At 37.1% G+C, this 20,156-nt stretch overlaps 1 protein-coding gene across 1 annotated transcript in view; it reads left to right on the plus strand.

Annotated features, from left to right (window-relative positions):
• Positions 1-6,608: 6,608 nt before the first annotated feature.
• The window catches only part of LOC107086518 (collagen alpha-1(XXI) chain-like), a 28,119-nt gene continuing 14,571 nt past the window's right edge, over positions 6,609-20,156 (plus strand). The window contains exons 1-6 of the mRNA XM_015377505.1: positions 6,609-6,735; positions 16,740-16,857; positions 16,982-17,118; positions 17,343-17,462; positions 19,259-19,375; positions 19,569-19,755. Coding sequence (XP_015232991.1) covers positions 16,779-16,857; positions 16,982-17,118; positions 17,343-17,462; positions 19,259-19,375; positions 19,569-19,755 — 640 coding nt within the window. The 5' untranslated portion in view covers positions 6,609-6,735; positions 16,740-16,778. The remainder of the gene's footprint in view (positions 6,736-16,739; positions 16,858-16,981; positions 17,119-17,342; positions 17,463-19,258; positions 19,376-19,568; positions 19,756-20,156) is intronic.

Consider the following 20,156-nt stretch of genomic DNA (forward strand, 5'->3'; position numbering starts at 1 on the left):
AACATTTGATTTCGCTTGTTTATGGTTTTTTTGCTTCATCTCTCATATGTACTATGGAGCATCGTGAAGCTGGTTTTTCAGATCAGCAGTTAACAGAACAAAAAGAGTTTATTTTGTGAATCCAGGGAGTTTTACTTAACATATCCGTACAATCACAGGGAGACTGACAAACGTTTTTTCTTTGTTATTTAGCAGAGAATAAAGTTTATCGATCAAAAGTTCAAAGTGGCTTGAGAAAAGAAGAGGAGTAATATGGACCACCAATTAAAAATATACAAGATATATAAAAAGAGGGTAGAAGCATATTCTTATATACTAAAAATACATATAATAAAATAGATATGTTGTTTATTATTTAGAAAGGTGTACCTTAGCAAAGCATAGAAGGCTAATTGGTTTTATTTTTCCTTCTATGTTCTGTTTGAATGATTTTAAAATGGAATAGAGTTCTCTTCCCTTGCAAAAACGGATGTATTGTAAATAGATTGTTGTTGAAAAAGTGTTTTTTTACTTGATTTGTTCAGGTAAGTGAGACAATCTACCAATGGAATAAGATGATTTGAATTTAAGATAAAAAAAAAAACAATCACCTTATTTGAAGTGCATAACAATCATTATGTTATTTGTAGACAGAATTCCTCATTCCTTTGGCTGACCCTTCTATTTATCAGTTCAAATTAAGGGCAAATAAACTTATTCCGTGACAATTTTTTTCCTAAATAAAGTCTTAAAGGTTAAATGAAACACTTCTTTCCTAATTTTTCTGTTTATTTTTGGATAAAGACCCAGATAACAAGGAAACAGACCTTATTTTGATATTTCTATTTTCTCTCCTCAGTTTCTACTTAGTTAGGATGTGCCGTTGGCTGGGCGGTCATAGGACTCATAGGACGTCAATGTTTCCTTTTATTTTTATACAATCTCTTTCTCTATTTACCTTAAATGTTTCAACATCTTAATGTGTCACACTTATAAAATCGAGTTCTGAATTCTCATGACATCTTGAGGTAGTTTTGGAGATCCTCTGTAATGTAGTTCCATAAGAGATAATTTAAAAAGTAAGTGGACGTCATCATGGGTGAAACTGTTATAACCAGTAATTTAGCTGTTGTTAAGCATTTGATTACTCCTAATCTTTTATAATTCTGTCTTTGAACAAAGAGAGAGTAGCTGTTGCATCAATCCAAGTGTAAAAAAATATATACCATTATTATTAATACTGAATAAACATAATGGAGAAGCAAGAGGCTCAAAGTCTAAAATACAAAAGTGTGGATTAAATGTTATATAAAGGTTATACTGGTTTATAATAAAAAAAAACAAGTCATCTTTAATGCAATATTAGGAGTATTTTTTCTGAATTGGACGTTTTACTTGATAAAAAATACAATGAAGTATCACTTCTCTTGCCAGAGTAAAATATTTGACTGCTCCATCAGTGAGTAACTTCACTCAATGAAAAATTATCATTTTTTAAACAAAAAAACAAAACAAAAACAAAACCCACACAGCAGAAAGACACAGTTTCTGTTTGACTCACATTTCTGTTTTGAACTGAAGCTTTGTTGGTTTATTGTTCTGAGTCAACAGCTGGCAGGTTGAGTGAAAATACAGTAAACTGTGAAGTTCATCTGGTTACTTTATGCTTTAATTATATGCAGTTTTTTTTTCATAGGTCTGATTCAGAAAAATACCAATAAAATACACTGAAGTTCGTAGAAATGAACGATAGTATGAATACTTGAATACTATTATAAATATTTAAGACAATGCTGCCCCCTAGAGGAAAACAAACAGAATGTATAGGCAGCTGGTTGGACATGGAGTGGGTCTTTAAACATAGTAATTTCCATATAAAACATAATAAGCTTTTTCTTTTTAATAGAGAATCAGAACTATGCAAACTGTCTGAATGATGCAGACTCACAGAAAATAGTCACATTTGCTGATATAAATACATCAAAACAATGTTGTAGAATCTGAGGCACATTTAGAAGCTAAAGTAGATTCCCATCATAATAACAGTAATTTATGTTAGAAACCCTGACAATAAAAAAAACTGTCAGTCTTGCCCAATGGGACTTTAAAGGGAAGTGAAAACAATTACCACTGAGCTCCAGTAGAGGGCAGTGACACACCAGGCTTCCACAGTGCAGGATTCTGACTGCCGATGATATAAAATTAAGATCTGAATTTATTCAGAAAATATCAAATGTATCCCCAAAGTTGGCTTTTTTTTGGACTCTCTACAAACTCAATGAAGAGATGAGAGAACAGTTTAAAAGCAGACAGAATTACCACTGACTGAAAAACCAGGATCAGGAGACATGACCTCTATCAGAGGGCGACTGATAGATAAGGTCTAAGGAATTAGCAGGTCCTTGCCTGATAAGGTTTTATCAAAGATGTTTTCCATAATCCTTACATAAACATAAACTTTACAGAATCTCTATTTAAAATATGTGTAATGTTGTATTGCATTAAACCCTGGGTAGCTCTGTAGGTGGAAAGCACAGTGGACTCTGAGTGGTGGAGGTGGACTCTGCTTTCCATCTATACCTTAAGGACAAAGCACATTCGTTTGAGGACCAGAATTTTCACATTTTGGACAAAGGAGACAGGTGGTTTGAAAGAGGTGTGAAGGAAGCCATTTATGTTAAGAGAGGCAGTGGTGTAGTTCTTACAAATGATGGTGCCTTTTCCCCCAGATCTATATTTATAGAGGCTATTCGGATTAATCTCATTTGCTAATGCATATTAGGCCAACTGGCTTTTCTTAATGTCCCTCATGATATTGAAGGTGTGAGCATGCATGGTTCTTTGTCTTTTAGCGATCGGTCTATGCTGCAAAAATCATCTAGAAATAAGTCAACGTTTCTTAAATTAAGTTTATTTAAGTTGGTAAATAAGATGATTTGCCAATGAAACTAGTATTTTTACTCTTATAATAATGCATGCAGTTGCTTTTTCTTATTTTAAAATAATATTAATGTAAATTATCTTGTTCCATTGGCAAAGTGTCTCACTTACCTCCTCAATTCAAGAAAAAAATGCACTTATTTTAAGAAATAGTGACTTATTTAGATTAAAATCTTTTGCAGAGTAGAGTGTAGCCTGTTTGTCCAATAATTGCCAATCCTTGTGGAAAAAAGTGAATATTAAAATGGATTAATCCAGAAAAGAAATCATTAATTTTAATCTTGAAAATAATTGTTTAAATATAGACATAATGGATTATTCTTTCCTTTGCTGTGTTGTCCCAAGTTCACCTCAAACCGTTTTGAGGTCTTAATTTAGGTAAGTACCCTTTAATTTCAGTTGATTCAACTGATATAAATATAAAGGATCATAAGGGCATTTTTGCCATAACCTAGAAGTCAGAGTTTTTGCCCAATTATGCTGGTTTCCCTTAAATTGCATATTAGATAGCGTAATCTAGTATTTTGGTACAAACTTTAAACTCCCTGGGCTGGTTTTAAATGTTCTGCTGTGTGATGGGATCCCTAACCGACACAGAAGGTGGGATTTAATGACATAAAAGAAGAAGGGGTTGCAAAGCCTTACAGCAGGTGGTTACGTTAATCCATTCTTTGGTTGAAAACCTAATCCAATATGCTGTAATGTTTCAAAACAGAGGAGTATTCAAGGCAAGACAGACAGTAGGATAACTAAAAAGCGTTTATAAAAAAAAAACAGAGCTGTAGTTGCAGCGGCTAAGGCATCTATCACAGGAAACTCTGGTTTAACAGTGCAGTCCATTTCCAGACAGCATGGTTGGATCCAGCCAGTGGGCTGCCAACAGAATGCAGAGGGTGCTGCCCAGAGATCAGAACAGGAACAGGCTAGTTCAGTATTCCAGGAGTCTGAAGGAAGTTCAGGCAAACCGTTCAGATGATAACAGACAGGCTCAGTGATTGAGAGGCAGAACAGGTCAGGATCAGGAAATCAGAAACACTAAGGTACGCCAAAACCCTCTAACCACTGGCATCCAAGAACATGAGAATCTGGGTCTGATAGCTGAATGCAAGCACCTTAAATAGAGGCAGAAACAGGTGAATCAGATGAACAGTCATGAAAACCGGGCAGAGTTGGACAGGTGAATGGAATGATTAATTAAGCCAGTAATCAGTGCCAAGATCATGACATGTTTAAATCCCTCAGCAAACCCTACTGTCTGCATTGTTCTATATGTAGCCTATAAGTTCAACAACAAGTGACCAAACAATGTCATTGTGCCCATGAACATCAGAAACAGGCTGAGTACAAGAGGAAGCCCTAGGGAATCCATGTAGAAGAAGAATTTAGATCGAATTCTGTATGGAGTTAAATTGGGGCCATAAACTCAAACTTCATCAGAAAAAAAATTATTCTGAAAAATTATTTGATTTGGAAACTAGAAAATCAAAATGAACTGAAAAGAAATGTATAAAACAGATTCTTTGTTGTCCAGTTTCAAAACTGGTGCTCCCTAAGTGTGGGGGCGGGACTTGAATGAGTCATTAAAAAAATGACTGACAGCTTTAGAAGCCTGAAGGAAACAGCCACAGGTGTTGCATTCAGGAACACTGGAAACCAGAAATGTCTTTACAACAGAAAAGTTTTTCTATATCTGTGGGATTGGTTTTGAAAAATAGCTGCTTTTAAAACATTCAACCATGCAACTCCTGTTTGTTTATGCATCAAAGCTGTCAGTCATCCTTCATGTCATCTAAGTCCCACAAGGAGGGACCAGCAAAACAAATTTGAAACTTTAAAAAAAACACTAACCTGGAAATAATATTTTGATTATTATTATTTAATGCTTAGTGGAACAGTGAGTAGCACTGCTGCCTTGCAGCAAGAAGGTTCTGGGTTAGATTCCCGGCCAGGGGTCTTTCTGTATGGAGTTTGCATGTTCTCCCTGAGCATGCATGGGTTCTCTCCGGGTACCCCAGCTTCCTCCCACAGTCCAAAAACATGACTGTGAGGTTAATTCTCTTCTCTAAAGTTGCCTTAGGTGTGAGTGTGTGAGTGGTTGTTTGTCATTTTTGTCTCCATGTTGCCCTGCGATGGACTAGCGACCTGTCCAGGATGTACCCCGCCTCTCACCCATAGACAACTGGAGATAGACACCAGCACCCTCGCGACTCGGGACAAGCGTGTCAGATAATGGATGGATGGATGGATTATTATTTCAATTTTTTTTTATTATTTATATTATTAAACATTTCTTTTCAGTATCACACCCCTTTATAGTTTAGAAAAAAGTGTTTTTAACCAAATTTAAAGGCCCCTTTCCAGCTGAATAATTAGCAACCGATGAAATGCTTCAAACAATATGATTGCAAGTCTTTTCAAAATCCACAAAATGTATGAAATAACCAGTCACCTGTGATGGTTTGTAGAGACCTGGTATAATGTTCCAAGACCTTAGACAAAGGCAGAGGTTGGTCCTTCAGATCAATGATTCCAACCGGGGGTACACATACCCCTAGTGGTCTGCAGGTGCATTGCAATGGGTACATAAAAATATCTTATTTCTTAGGTAGGAAATTAAAATAGGGCTGGGATCAGTTTTGCTTTGCGAAGACCCAATTGAAAAATAAGCTTTTATCAACCAAAAAGTAACTTTTTATTATATGTGTGAGTTCACCTTCAGCTTTGACACACATTCAAACCAAGCAGATGAACAGACAGGATGTAGAGAACAACCTGGGGTCTGCTGGTTTCACACTGAGCTATAGGAGATCATCAAAGCAGCTCAGGTGTTTTGATGAAAACAAAGTAAAACTAATAAAGTCAGTCTAAGTATAATTTCTGTTCTGCATTTTTTTTCCAAATTCATCAAGTTTAAATGTGATTATAAGGGAGTTTCTCAGAGGAGCTCCAGTTTTAGAAATACAGGTTTATATTATGAATTTATTTGCATTTATTCCTTATAACTTCCAGGCAACAAATTTATGTTTGTTTGTTTTTTAATCGAGATGGAAAGCATAAAATGCCTAAAAATAAAATGCTCAAATGAAATAAAACCGTTATTTTACATTCTACTTTTGGACAATCATCAATACTTTTGGGAACCATTGCTTTAGAGAATCCTAGGAGACCAAGACGTGTAACAAGAAAACATGTCTGAAACAACAAGACTCACTCAAAAACCCAGAGCTGTATTGAGTTTCAGCAACAGGTTCCATCTTTTTAATCAGTAAGCGTGACATCCACACGCATCCAACATGCGGCGCAGAAGCTGTTTCATGTCTTGCCGAGGAATTTCTTATCCTGTAATTAAATGCAACCCCTGAGCAGCTGTGGAGAAAATCTGCTCTCTGTTAAAATAAAGCCACATGCCCAACACAGGTTATCACATAACTACCGTTAAATCATTGATTTCTCCCCACATCAGCCTCTTATCTCAATAAAAGAGCTCATGCAGACAGACCAACCCAACGCTCAGTTTTTGTTGTTGTTTTTTATTTATTCGGTGGAAAACCTTCACACCTTTTTAAAGAAACACTTCTGAGGATTTGGTCGTCTGTGGTTTCTCCACACAGGAGCGTGTGCAGGTTTCCACATAGGTTCCACACTGGTCTATGTTGTGTCACCCTCTGTGGCGGAGCAGGCCACAGTTTACAAAGGCAGGCCCCTGCCACTCCCACCACTCCCTCTGCCAACCAGAGAGAGAGAGAGGACAGGACGGCTCTCCTTCCACCTTCTGCTTCCACAGTGGCATTCATCACTGCAGCTGCACAAGAGAAGGTAAGGCCTTTTATCACTGGGACTTAGAGCAGGGAGTCTCTCCAATCAGAGTTCATGTTGGTGATCAGTCTTGGTTCTTTTATGGTTCTTTTTGCAAATGTTTCCATGATGGAGGTTAGAAGGTCAGCCATGGGGACAGCAGCTAAACATACAGGACGCTCTGTGATTATGGTTCAGAAAGGGCTTTGGGTTTGGAGCAAAGGCTCCGGTTCCTGTCTGAGTCTTTTCTGGCATTTGGATGCCGTCCTGTTAGATGAGTCTGTTTCCTGAAATAACTTCTAATTACAGCGTGAATGTGATGAAGGATGCTTTTCAGGATGGTCCTAGGACCATCTCTGCTCTCCTCTGTAGCAGTCATCGATCAGGCTGGGATTTTGGAGGATCGTTTTTTTAGTTTTTTTTCAACAGCAATAATTCACAACACGTCAACTTAAAATACCTTACAGAAAAAATGGAATCAAACGATCAGGCAAATTAGTTATGGTTTATGATCTGCAAAAAAGGATTCAAAATTAATAAACAAGTCTTCAAATCAGCACCTTTCCTTTTGATCCAAGCAGGTAAATAAGATTATTTCCCAACTGAAGCAGAATTTTCCCCTTGAAATAAGAGAATTACATAATATGCTCTTCAAAGAAGTTCTTCTTTTTCTTCTGATTTTAAAAGAAAATGATCTTATTAGAAGATTTACTCTGTTACCTTCTTCAATCAAGGGAAATTAACTTATTTCAAGAAATAAAAAATTCACTTTTTATTATTTTTGCAGTGTTTATGAGAAAACCCACCTGCATGAAAAAAGTATGAAAGTCATTTTTTTCTTAAATTAAGTACATTTTTCCTTTTTTGAACAAGTAATAACAATTTGCTAACAGAATAAGATGATTCATGTTAGAAAAAAAACCCAATTGTTATCTTATTTACACTGCATAACACAACACACTCTTCTCTACCTGCTCAAAGTAAAGGAAGATGCGTTTATATAAAAAACAACATATTTTTAGATCAGATTCAGTCTTTAGGGTAGTTTTCTTCAATTACTGCCTAAAACAGATTTTCTTTTAGTTTTTTTGGCTCCAAACATCTTTCCTTCTATTCTGACTGGCTTCCCTGTCCTTGCTAAAAAACTAAAACAAAAACAAAACAAAACACCCCCAAAGAATGATGCAGCCTCCTCTGTGTTTCAGGGTGAAAGCTCGGTGGTAGTTCTCATCTACAAACAGGGTTTTGCATGTAAGGAAAATGCTACTTGCATGTTAACTGTGTCCCCTACATTAAAAACAGAATACAGCTCCTACATAAATACATTTATGAGTTTAACTACTTGCTATAAGTTAAAAGTATTTGTTTTAATTTTCTTTATGGAGCTAAATTTGGGCCATAAAGTCTGTTAAACATTGCTTTAGTAACTAAGATTTTTTTTTTTTGAAACTATAATAAAGGAAAGATTTTAAAACAGCTTTTCAGATTCAAATTTTTTTTTTTTCATTTTCAGAGGTTTTTTTCACTGCAGGTTCCTCTGTGTGGAGTCGGGACTTATATGACTTATCGGGACTTATAAGACTGACACCTCAGACTCCTTAACAATGTGTCCATGTGTCGCATTCAGGATCTACAGAAATTAAAATGTCTTTAAAACAGTGAAGCATGGCATTGTTATTAAAATCAGTCACTTGAACATAGGATCTCTATTATGTTTGCAAAACTTTTCTACCGAATACAACACTAAGGGGCCATTCTTCAGGGGCCCAAGCTGTAAATCACAATCTGATCAGCCATAGCCCCATTTACACTACTCTTTGGAAACCGCGCTGAGAAGAGTCCGAGCATGGTAACAAGATAAAAGTTAAGTCTAAATGTAATGCAACTGAACTAGACTGTGCCAAACACAACTAAACCGCGCTAAATCTAGTGCTGGTGGCTCAGCTTCCTGATAACAAAGAGAGTCTGGGCGGACTGCTTCTTCTCCTATTTATAGTCAGCTGACTAATTTTGAGGTTTTCCAGCTCATCTGGCTTAGCAATTCACAGATCTCTTCACCTGTTAAAAACACAAACTTCTTCTTAGCCTATTAACCCTAAATGGCATCAAAAGATTGTGCTGCGACCTGGGATGATGCAGAGACCGAGGCTCTCATGGAAATTTGTCTGGAAGATGCTATTCAGGCACATAAAGTTCCTGAATATTATGGGCGGCGCCATTTTTTTGTTTTCATAATTCCCGCCTTGAGAGCTGTAGTATCATGTCCCGCAGATAGGAGGCAAGGAGCCGTGCTAGCGTGATGTGTAAATGGTCATAAGAACCAAGCTTGGAACGGTTACCTGATCCAAGCTTTGTCTGAACTTGGCACAGATCAGTTTCAGAGGGGGAGTGTAAATGGGGTACATGTCATCTGTCCCACCCCAGCATCGAGGGAACATCGCTGAAACTGGAAAAAAAATTTAATCTAAAGTCTGAATTTGAAAAGTAGATGTATAGATTTCTTTCCAGTTAAAAAAAAAAGCTCTTTTTTGTATTTTAAATACATTTCAAATTTTTAAATATTTTTTTTCTGTTTTTCTTTTAATTTTTTTCAATTTTTAAAATAATGAGTTGGATCAAACTTTGTGGCAACCATTTAACACCATATGCGGAAATCACCCAGAAGTTTCAAGGCAGAAATTTGGAAAACAGGTTTTGAAATGAATGCAATTCATTAAAACTCAATCTCACAAAATAAAAATATGAAAAAGAAAAAAAATAAGTAAAATAAAATAAAAAAATGAAATAAGACAAAATATATGTAAAAAAAAGAAAATTGTAAGAACATATGTTGATTTTATTGCACACACTATAAATTACTCTTAAAATCTTGTTTTTTTATTGAGAAGTTCCAATACTATTGGAACAAATTCCTCTCCATAGAGTTATCCGTTGCCAACTGAGCATGGTAAAAAGCTTTTATATAAAATCCTAATGAAATTTTTTGCCTCATGTAACAACATGAACAAGTTTAGGAGGTATGAACACATTTCCAGGAAACTAAAACTTTGTGAAAACAGCTGCTGCGTTGATCCACCATGGACGCCTGTAGTTCAGTCTCATCTCTGTCAAACAAGGCAGTAAATGTAAGCAGCATTTCCAGCTCTGCTATTTGTAGACTGGGTCCTTTTTTTTAATATAATGATGGAGAGCAATCCCTCCAGCATCTGCTCACAAGGATTGCTGTGTGATCCTGCAGAGGCAGCTGATGTGGTCAGCGGGCCGCGCTTCATGGTTTTCCAGATGTAGGGTTGGGCTTTAGAGGAATCCTGTTTCAGAAGCCACCGCGCCACACATATGTGTCCCTAATGAATAATGAAAAAATGAAGCATCGTGGTGGAGACCTACTGGAGTGAGGGGCGTGTGGAGACTCTGCTGCTATACTTAGAGACCAGTTCATTATAAATAGCTCAATGCTCTTTTAACTTTATATTTATCCTTGAAGAACCACTGGCTAAAAAAATTTAAGTGTGCAGGAAGGATGTATGTAGCTAAATTGGGGCCATAAAGTTTGTCCAAAAACATTGTTTTTGTAACTGAAAGAAAAACCCCAAATATGTGAATCCAAAAAAAAAAAAAATCTTTCAAAACTGAAAAAACAAACAAACATTTGAAACGCGGTTCCTGGTTCCCACAGTTCCTGAATGCCACAAAAAATATCAGAAAGTAGAAGAAAAAATGTTTAAAGGTATAGTGGAGGATGTTCTTTTTCTGGGTGGATCTTTAAAATAAGTGGTCCTCTTAATTGTCAATCATTCTGGTGATATGTTTACATAAGGCCGTCCTACAGGCTCGTCCCCATTTTCACATTCTGGTGGTGAGTCTGACCTTGGAAAAAATGCAAACCTTCTTTTAGAAAGTATGCTTGTAATGAAGATGCAAACAGCAACTGTTAAACAGAGTGTGCGAGGAAAAATGGACTTGTGCACGCTCTTACACTTGTTTAATAGGCGTTCCCTTTAGGAGGGGGTACAGGGTTGTGCATGTGCTTTTTTTTTAAAACTGGATAGGGCCAGTCTTTTCAAAAGACTATACCTTTAAACTGCTCTTTTTGATTCAAAGATGCTTTTCAGTTAAAAATATTTTTTTATGTTTTTGAACAATTTTATGTACCCAGTTTAGCTCCATACACTCATCTAAGACCCTCCCCCAGACCGAGGGATCAGCAGTTTGAAACAAAAGATGAACTGGAATAGAAGATTTAAACATTTCTTTTTTATTTAAAATCTTTTTTTTATATTTTTAATACATTTTTTTGTCAGTTGCACTTTTTTTTCAATTTTAAAAATCAATGCTTTAAGAACACTTTATTGTTCTAATTTAGCTCCATATGAAAAGAGGTAAATAAGGATGTTACTTCGAAATCAAGATAAAATCATTAGGCAAGGCAAATTTATTTGTATAGCACAATTCAGTACAAAGACAATGCAAAGTGCTTTACATGATTAAAATACAGGAAGATAAAACAGAATCAAAGCAAGTAGGAAAAAAAATACATAAAAAATAAATAAAATAAAATAAAAAATGCAGAAAAAAAAGTTTATTAAAAACAGTTGGATTAAAGAAAATATGTTTTAGTTGAACTTTTTAACTAGAACAGTCGAAGGCAATCCTAAACAAATGTGTTTTTAGTCTTGATTTAAAGGAACTCAGGCTTTCCGCACTTTTTCATTAGCAAGATTACATTTTAAACTGGCAGTTTAGTAAAACTATCATTCCTGATAAGGCTGTCTTGATGTGTATTGCCAGAAGTTGGCTGTATATTTCCTTAATAAAATAATACTAAAAAAAAAACCCATAAAGTCTATGTTCATCCTTCATGTTATCAGGTCAAAGTCTTGCTCTCTGTCTCTTAGCCTCAATGAAAAGCAAATGTGTGTAAATATGTTCCATAGCTGGTTTCCTTACCTCTCTGGCTTTCCTCTGACTTCACATTTCACAGCATTTAAATCTCCGCCCCTCTGTGACATCATCATGTTAGATATGGTCATTTACTCGCAGTAAACAAACCGTTTTGTGTTTCCAGCAAACCCAAGGCAATCAAGTTTAAAATCAGCTGAGCTCCATCACCGTCCAGTTCCTCTTAAACTTTTCCAAATCTCCAGGAACCGTCATGAAACATCTACCTGCTGCTCTACAATCAAACCGGAAACTTTCCCTGTTTTAATGGCAGATTGTTTTTTGGAGTGGTTATTTAGGATAACACTTTATGTTAAACCGATTTCTAAAGCAGTGGAAAACTCCAGCACATCAATGAAATGTGTCCCTGTGTATTTTGGTGCTAAACATACAGAACAAACATTTACAGAGAGGACCTTATTTAGAGTGGCAACCACAGGGACTGGAACCAGCAGCTGTGAGGCTGACAGACACTCTGGAGATGTAACATGTCTCAGTTAGCTGCGGCTCTACTTAGCAAACACTTGGATTTTTTTTGAAGGATCATCAAAGACGGATCATCTTTAGTTTTTTCCATTTGCTGCAACCAGTAAGGAAGAAAACAAGAAACACATTTTAGAAATCATAACATTGGATGAAAGGAGGGTCTATTGTGCCATAGATGGACTCAGAAACCTGTATCTGTTGCAGACAGCTGATATTTCTAGCTGCTCAATTATGAAGTCAGAATTCTGTTAAAAGGGGTCATGCACAATTAATACTAATACAAGCATTAAAAAAACAACAAGCTACTCCCCATTCACATTTGAAACCTTTTACACCTCCAGATTTGGTACCACTAGACTCCAATATGTCACCTCAGAGTCAATATTCCTTCCTTGAGCCCATGGCTTGCTGTTGCAGACTGTCCACTCTACGTATGCATACATATATCTATAAAGCCTATTTTCCACTGAGTTTAGCGCATTTCACACATGTTTTTGAAACATGGGTCGACCCGCTAACAATCGGCATTTGGCTTCCTTCCTATTGGCTGGGTGTAGCCCCTCGCTGGCAGCTGCGTGGACTCTGTGCCCCCTGTCGCTGTGTGTCTGGTGACGCCATCACGCTGGGTTAGCATTGATGACGTCACCAGTACGACAAAAAATCACTTAAGTAAACAATGTAGAGCAACATGTAAGGAAGCCACAGCGTAGTCAGTGAGCTTTATTGTTTTGCTCAATTATCCGTCCGAATCCCTCTCACCAGAGCTGCTCCACGTTTATCGAATGTAAAAAGAATTGTTTCATTTTATTAGGTCAGAAGCAACTGGCACGGTGTGTTGACATCTTGTGTTGTTAAATGGTGTCATGTAAACCGATCAGAGCCGAGGCAATTTTAACAAGGGTCGTTTGACCTGTGTTGACACGTGTCAGTGAGCTGTTCCCACTGCCACTAATAGCCCATCGTTCCCGGGTTTAAAACGTTTTTTTTCAGCCAATGGGAAATTGATTGATTGATTGATTGATTCTATTGATCTCACAGTTGAGAAATGTACTTGTTACATCCGCTCAAATAGTCGAAGAAGAAGAAGAAGGTGCCAAAGGAAGAAAAAGGTGCATTGGATATATACAGTATATACAGTGTGTCCACATATGATAGCAACAGCAATTTGGGGGGGGGGGGATAAGTATCTGTATAGCTGTAGATTTAAATAGCTCCATATATACTGCTCATCACTTCTGGCCTTGTTTTATTTAAGGCCTTAGAATGACCATGTCGACTCTTTAGCTGCTAATAACAGAAAAAACTGGCAATACTATACATGAACACATAGAACAAAATCTACGCTTGTTGATTTCAACTGTAATCAACCAAAGAATTCAGACTGAAACACAATGTGTACTTATGTTTATTAAGACCAAATAAAAGACATTTCACCTGAAAAATATATTATACCATGTCCTCAAACCATTTCCTTTACCCAATGCCTTTTTCTCGTCTTCTTCTCTGATATATTGAGCCAACAGTCTTTTTCCATTGCATGTGCTTCGCCCACCATGTTTGTTTACGACAGACTCAAGTTCGATCTTGAGAGGTTTGGCGAGATTTCTGGGGGACAGTTAAAAGTCTCTCAATTGGTCTCTGTACAACCTTTGCATGTGTTTTTGTTTTATCTATTGTTTGTATTTCCAGCACATTTGCATGTCTAGATCTAAGGGCTTCCATAAAAGGACATAATAGGAGTGTCTGACTTTTATTTCAATTATTTTAAAAAGAACCCCAGGTGAATTTGGGTGTTATGTTAAGGAATTAAGAGAAAAAATATTGTTTAAGGAGATCAGCAGAGGTTTCAGTGTCTTGGATGGACGTCATGGATGCTTCATTCTTTACCAACACACTGTAGCCCTCACTGCCTTGTTTGTGTTTGGGTCTTCACATCCAGCATGGTTATTTTCTCTGGCCTGACCTTGTGGTTGCTGGAACCAAGTGTGTCCTGAAAAAAGGAGAATGGAATGAGTTGTGTAGAAATTACACTTCTGCTCTATTATGGACCACATGGCACAAGATGAAAACTCACTGAAGCACTTTAAAAGGGGAGGGGACGACCCATAGCAGGGGCAACAAAGAAGAACAGACTGAGCCTAACTCAGCATTTAGATAATCCCTGTAGAGATCAGATATAGTTTGTAAAAATAAAAGAAAATCTTTTTCATCTTTTACGCTTCTCATGTTTACTCCGTTATGTAAGAGTCAATGCCACAGGTGCACATTGTCTACAAGCAGGTCCAGCTGAGCCGGTAATTCTAAGGGAATTAAATAACTGCTTCTTGTTTTCTGTGCCTAATTTGAAAAAACAAAAACAACAAAACAAATAAATGGCAACTTATATGACAATTTATGTTTGCAATAACTTGGAAGGCAAAGAAAAGCTTTATTAATGCTATTATTTCTGACGCGTGGATTTGAAGTACTGTGAACAATAACCAAATTTACTTCAAAGGCTAACAAAAAAAAAGGAAAAGACAGATGATTTATGGGTATTTATTTTAGCGTCATTATGCTGAAAGGAGTGTAAGAAGCCATCTGTAAAAAACATGAACAAACACTAAACCTCCTACAGAAAGAAGCCATATGTCTAAATGGCAGCATGAGTGACGTCTATGACTCTGCTAGTTTGATTGATCTCACTTCAGCTTATAAACCTGTGGAATCTCTTAACCATATTCAGAAGAGCTTCGGGTAACAACTCAAAAACTTTTAAAATATAAGAGATTAACTACCAAAGCATTTGCTAGCAACACAGACATTGGAGTTCATGTCTCTGACTTAGAGTGGTTCAGGCTAGCTCTATAGTAATGCTGCTATAGGCTTAAACTGCTGGAGGACATAAGGACCCCTTTTCCTCATTAAGCTACATTCTATCACTGTTCTCCCTTTCGCCAGTACTTTTTAGTTCAACCCCTAAAATCACGCTAAAGAGAAATTAAACCTGGCTGCTGCCATCATCACCTGTGAATATATTGATGGAGTGGGGCCTATTTTTCATTGCTTAGACATAGATATGGAGCGACAGGCATCTGATGCAGGAATTTACCCTACAACTGAAGGGTTGTTGGGTCAAGCCTCAGCTCCTGCTTTCAATGTCATAGTGTCTTTGGGTAAGACACTTCACACACATTGCATTTTATTTTTTATTTTTTGCATATTAATGGTGGCCGCAATGGAACTTGCAACCCTCGGTGTGAGGGTAAATGGATGAAAATACTGAATGTAGTGGACAGAGCTTTGGTCAAGTTTCCTGACTTGAAAAAGGGTAATACATTCATGCCATTTACCATGGACTAAACCTTTACTGTGAATAACTGTATGCTCTGGTAGTTCTGGATGAAATTTACAAAGGGGCCGAGGTGGGACCGGTGTGTTTTTTTATTGGGGTACAGGACAAAGGCATAACAAACACAGACCAAGAGCACATGGTTTAATAAAATATAGGAGCAAAAAAGGTTGCAAATCCCTGAATTACATGTAAAAACTGTGATTCCATCTTAATACAGCTGACTGTAATTTCTAAATAATTGTTAAATTAGGTACTTAAGGGAAAATATTGAATTAATCCATGGAATAAACCAGTAACAGTCTCTCTTGTCAGTGCACAGACTATAAGATTCTGCTTAGAGTTACACTGCAAAAACTGGTGTAAATAAGTAAAAATTTCTTAGGGAAGTGCATTTTCACTTAACTCTGGACTTTAAATAAGATCGTCTGTCAAAGGAATCATCATCTTTGCCTTTATGATAAGATAAGTAGATATGATGGACTTGAAATACAATAATAGATTTTTTTTGCCTTTTGTTAAACTAAAGTCATCTTATTGTACAGGAAAATTGTTTCAACTAACTGCCCAATTTAAGGGAAAATACACTTAATTATACTAAAATTAGAAATACTTGAATTTCAATTTTTGCAGTGTACGTTTTCAGTAAAGGGGCCATAGAATGGGCCAGGACCTGTGTTACAGGGGTGCTGAACCCTGTCTAGAACTACCCGTGCTTTCTTTTATTCCTTTGACATAAAAATGGCTCAGAGCTCATCCACCTGGCCACTTCTTCCTCACACAGAGCCACCCACTGAGCTAGTTTACTGATACTTTTCTAACATAGAAAGTATTTATAGATAATTTCCTAATTGTTCTATGTTCATATTGTATCTCTGCTTCTGTCTCCTTGAACCCCAGTCGGCCTCAGCAGATGGCCGCTCACACTGAGCCTGGTTCTGCTGGAGGTTTCTTCCTGTTAAAAGGGAGTTTTTCCTCTCCACTGTATCTGCATGCATGCTTGGGGTAAGGGATTGCTGATGAGTTAATGACAAAATACAAGCGATAATCTACTGTAGACACATGCTCATTCAGGAGGAGCGTCTCCTGGAAGTCAATGACTGGATGCAATCAACTAGTTTTCCTAGAATAGAAAACTTAACCAATCAGAAACGAGGATCTGATTGAATTGTCTCTGTAAAGTACTTGAGATCAAATGTGTTGTGATTTAGAGATATATAAATAAAATGAATACACTAAAAGAAAATGATTTCATCCTCTGTTAAACCAGGTTGGACTGTTCAGAGGACAGACACTTATCCCCAGAAGCATGTTGCTGTGGTCAGTATGGAGTTTTTTGTTACTTCTGACCACAGTGGACGCTGTGGAGGATGAAGATGTCCGAGCAGGTATGGCAGGAAGCTGTTACACGCTGCAGTTATAGAAACTGAAACACACTGGAGATTTGTTAAATGAAGCGTTTGCTTAATTTGATAGATTTTTCTTTTTTTATGTCCTTCTCTGTGTCCTCAGGGTGCAGCACGGCAGTAAATGACCTGGTGTATATCGTCGATGGTTCTTGGAGTGTTGGCATGGAGGACTTTGACACAGCCAAGCAATGGCTAATCAACATCAGCAGCCAGTTTGATATCAGCCTTTACTATACGCAGGTAAAGCTAGTCCCATTTTATTAGATATGGAAACTAAATCATGTAATTGACATATTTTTGCTTTGCAGCAATACAATCTGATGAGCTGTGAGAATTTAAGAACAAAAAATTGAGACTCATTTGAGATGAAACAAGATCTTGTCTAAGGTTCTACCAAGCTGAAGTGCAAAATTTGAAAACAAGATGCTTTGAATTGAAATAATTTGATGTGTTCCGTGCTGTAGGTGGCTGTGGTCCAGTACAGCGACACACCTCGATTGGAGATCCCCTTAGGGAGTCACTCCAGCGGAGCACAGCTCATCCAGGCCATACAAAGCATTAACTACATGGGAGGGAACACACAGGTAAGCTAGAAGGGTTGTTTATCCCCCCATTGATCCAATAACCTGTCATTTGTAGTGTTCTTCTTTGAAGGACAAGGAAGTATATATAATAGAATAGAATAGAATAGAATAGAATTGAATAGAAAAAAAAAGGATTTCTTTCAGTGATGGATTTCTTCTTCACCCCTCATTCATAAAGGCCAAATTAATTGATTACATAATTAATCTGTTAGTTATGCAATCACTAATCAATTTTAAATTATTGCACTAGAATTGCACAGCTTTAATTGGCTGCATAGAGAAGTACTTCTTCTAGCTTGATTCTGATTTTCTTTTTTGAGAGAACTTCATTTCCTTTGATTGTAGATTAAAGTTTCCTTTTTTATTGCTTATTTTTAGCTCTGGTTTGGTTTGCTTTGCAGCTGAAAGGTTTTTGATGATCATTTTTATTGTTTGGACATTTTCTCATGATTTGCAAACCAATGTTTGCTCATTGACTCATTAGCTCGTTAACATTTCAAAAGCTGAAATAATGCTTCAACTACTTCTGCAAGTCTCAGCTGAGTTGCTAAGGAGGGATTCAGAACAGGAGAAAGAAGAAGAGAGTGGATAAGAAATACAAACCATTACTTCCATCAATCCTGTAGGAATATGAGATCTTTAGGGAACAAGTAGAATCACTCAAAGCCCTAGCAAGGACCCAGCCAGAATATATAGTGGATGTAGTACTATGTGTTTCACTGAAACATGGCTGCAGGATAGTACTGCTGCTTTGTTTTAAAAATCAACTGTCCCACAGGCCTCCAGAGTTCCAAACCTGTCCGTTGAGGTTGATGGAGAAGTACGCTGTGTTCTTTGGTGAAGTTGTTCAGTAATAAAAAAGAAATTATTGAGGCCTTTACAGAAGATCTGAAGTTAAAGTGAGATTTAAAAAAAACGCACAGATTTTTCCTAAAAAAGTGACTTTTGAAGGAAAGCTTTCCTGGTGTCAAATACATGGACATAATTGTGTTCCACACCTTTCAGAACTTAATGAACAAAAAAAACTAACTAAAAACCATAGTATGTTATTTCAAAGATCGTCTGTAACTGATGTTTTTTTTTAAGGCTGATGTGTTTCAAATAGGAGATTTGAGCAGAGATGAGTTCTTGTTGATTTAATAAAAAACTGAGGCAGACATTCAAAAATGCAAAATACAAAGAACCAATTAACCAGAAAACATCAGGGAAAACTCAGGTGAGGAGCCAGAGACAAGGAAGCAACTAACAACAACAAGGAATCAGCACTGAGTGACTGCAGAGGTGGAGTATATAAGGGGAACAGGACAAAGGATGGGCTGATGAAAACTAAAAACTCAGAGTCCCAAAAGGGGAGAACCATGACATGATGTTGATATAGATTATTTTGATATCTGTTAAATCAATCCCCATTGAGTGCTTGCAATGTTTTTGGCTCAATTCTTAAAAAAAATACAACGATAAATCTTTATTCAACTACAAAGAAACTATTTATTAAAAAAACAAGTATGCATTAACAGTGGAAAACAAATAGTGGGATTTACAATGGATGTGCTTCATAATTTGTCAGGCATGGCTGCTGAATGCACAAATGAATCGGTAAACACATGAAATAAACCCACTAATATCTGACAAAAACATTTGCCACCTGATGTAATGTCACAAATTACCTTTCCTCGCACATCAAATTGTTTAAAATGCACTGGTTGTGATGTTTAAAGCTATGAAAAACTTAAAATGTAGTGTTTTTTTTAATAAAGTAAGTCACTTTAACAGTATTTCCTGATTTTTGTATGCAGACTGGCAGGGCCATCAAGTTTGCTGTGGACCACGTATTCCCAGCCTCCCAGCGGGCCAGCCAAGTCAAGAACAGAATCGCAGTGGTTGTCACCGACGGCAAATCACAGGATGATGTGGTAAATTCAGTGCTGCCTTTGTCTCCACAAAGTTTTTATTCACTCATGTTTCTGTGGGTCGGCCTGTATAATAGCTGCTGTGCAACATTGCCTGAAAAGTTCTTCCAAAATGGTTCTATGAACTAACTATAGCAATAAAACTACAGGATGATCAAACAGAACTTTTACACCTAAAGTTGCATTTGTTCCTCAGGTTGATGCAAGTATGGAGGCACGAGCTCAGGGTATTACCGTATTTGCTGTCGGAGTTGGGAGTGAGATCACCACCTCAGAACTGATATCTATCGCCAATAAGCCGTCGTCTACGTATGTCCTCTATGCTGAGGATTACACCACTATCGACCGCCTCAGAGACTCCATGGAGCAGAAACTGTGTGAAGGTTACAATACATTTTGTCTTTGTTTGATTTCACATGGCTAAAGCTTTTTATTCTCATGATATATCATTAGCATTTTAGACATTGATATTAATACGATATTTATAAGGCCATTTATTTAATCAGCATCACCATTTCAACATTTTTAACTAACATCCTTCTCTCCAGATACACTATATTGCCAAAAGTATTTGCTCACCTGCCTTGACTCACATACGAGCTCAAATGACATCCCGTTCCTAATCCATAGGGTTCAATATGACGTCGGTCCACCCTTTGCAGCTAGAACAGCTTCAACTCTTCTGGGAAGGCTGTCCACAAGGTTTAGGAGTGTGTTTATGGGAATTTTTGACCATTCTTCCCGAAGCCCATTTGTGAGGTCGCACCCTGATCTTGGACGAGAA

Source organism: Cyprinodon variegatus, unplaced genomic scaffold (assembly GCF_000732505.1).
Source record: "Cyprinodon variegatus isolate N-32 unplaced genomic scaffold, C_variegatus-1.0 Scaffold155, whole genome shotgun sequence".
NCBI lineage: Eukaryota > Metazoa > Chordata > Actinopteri > Cyprinodontiformes > Cyprinodontidae > Cyprinodon > Cyprinodon variegatus.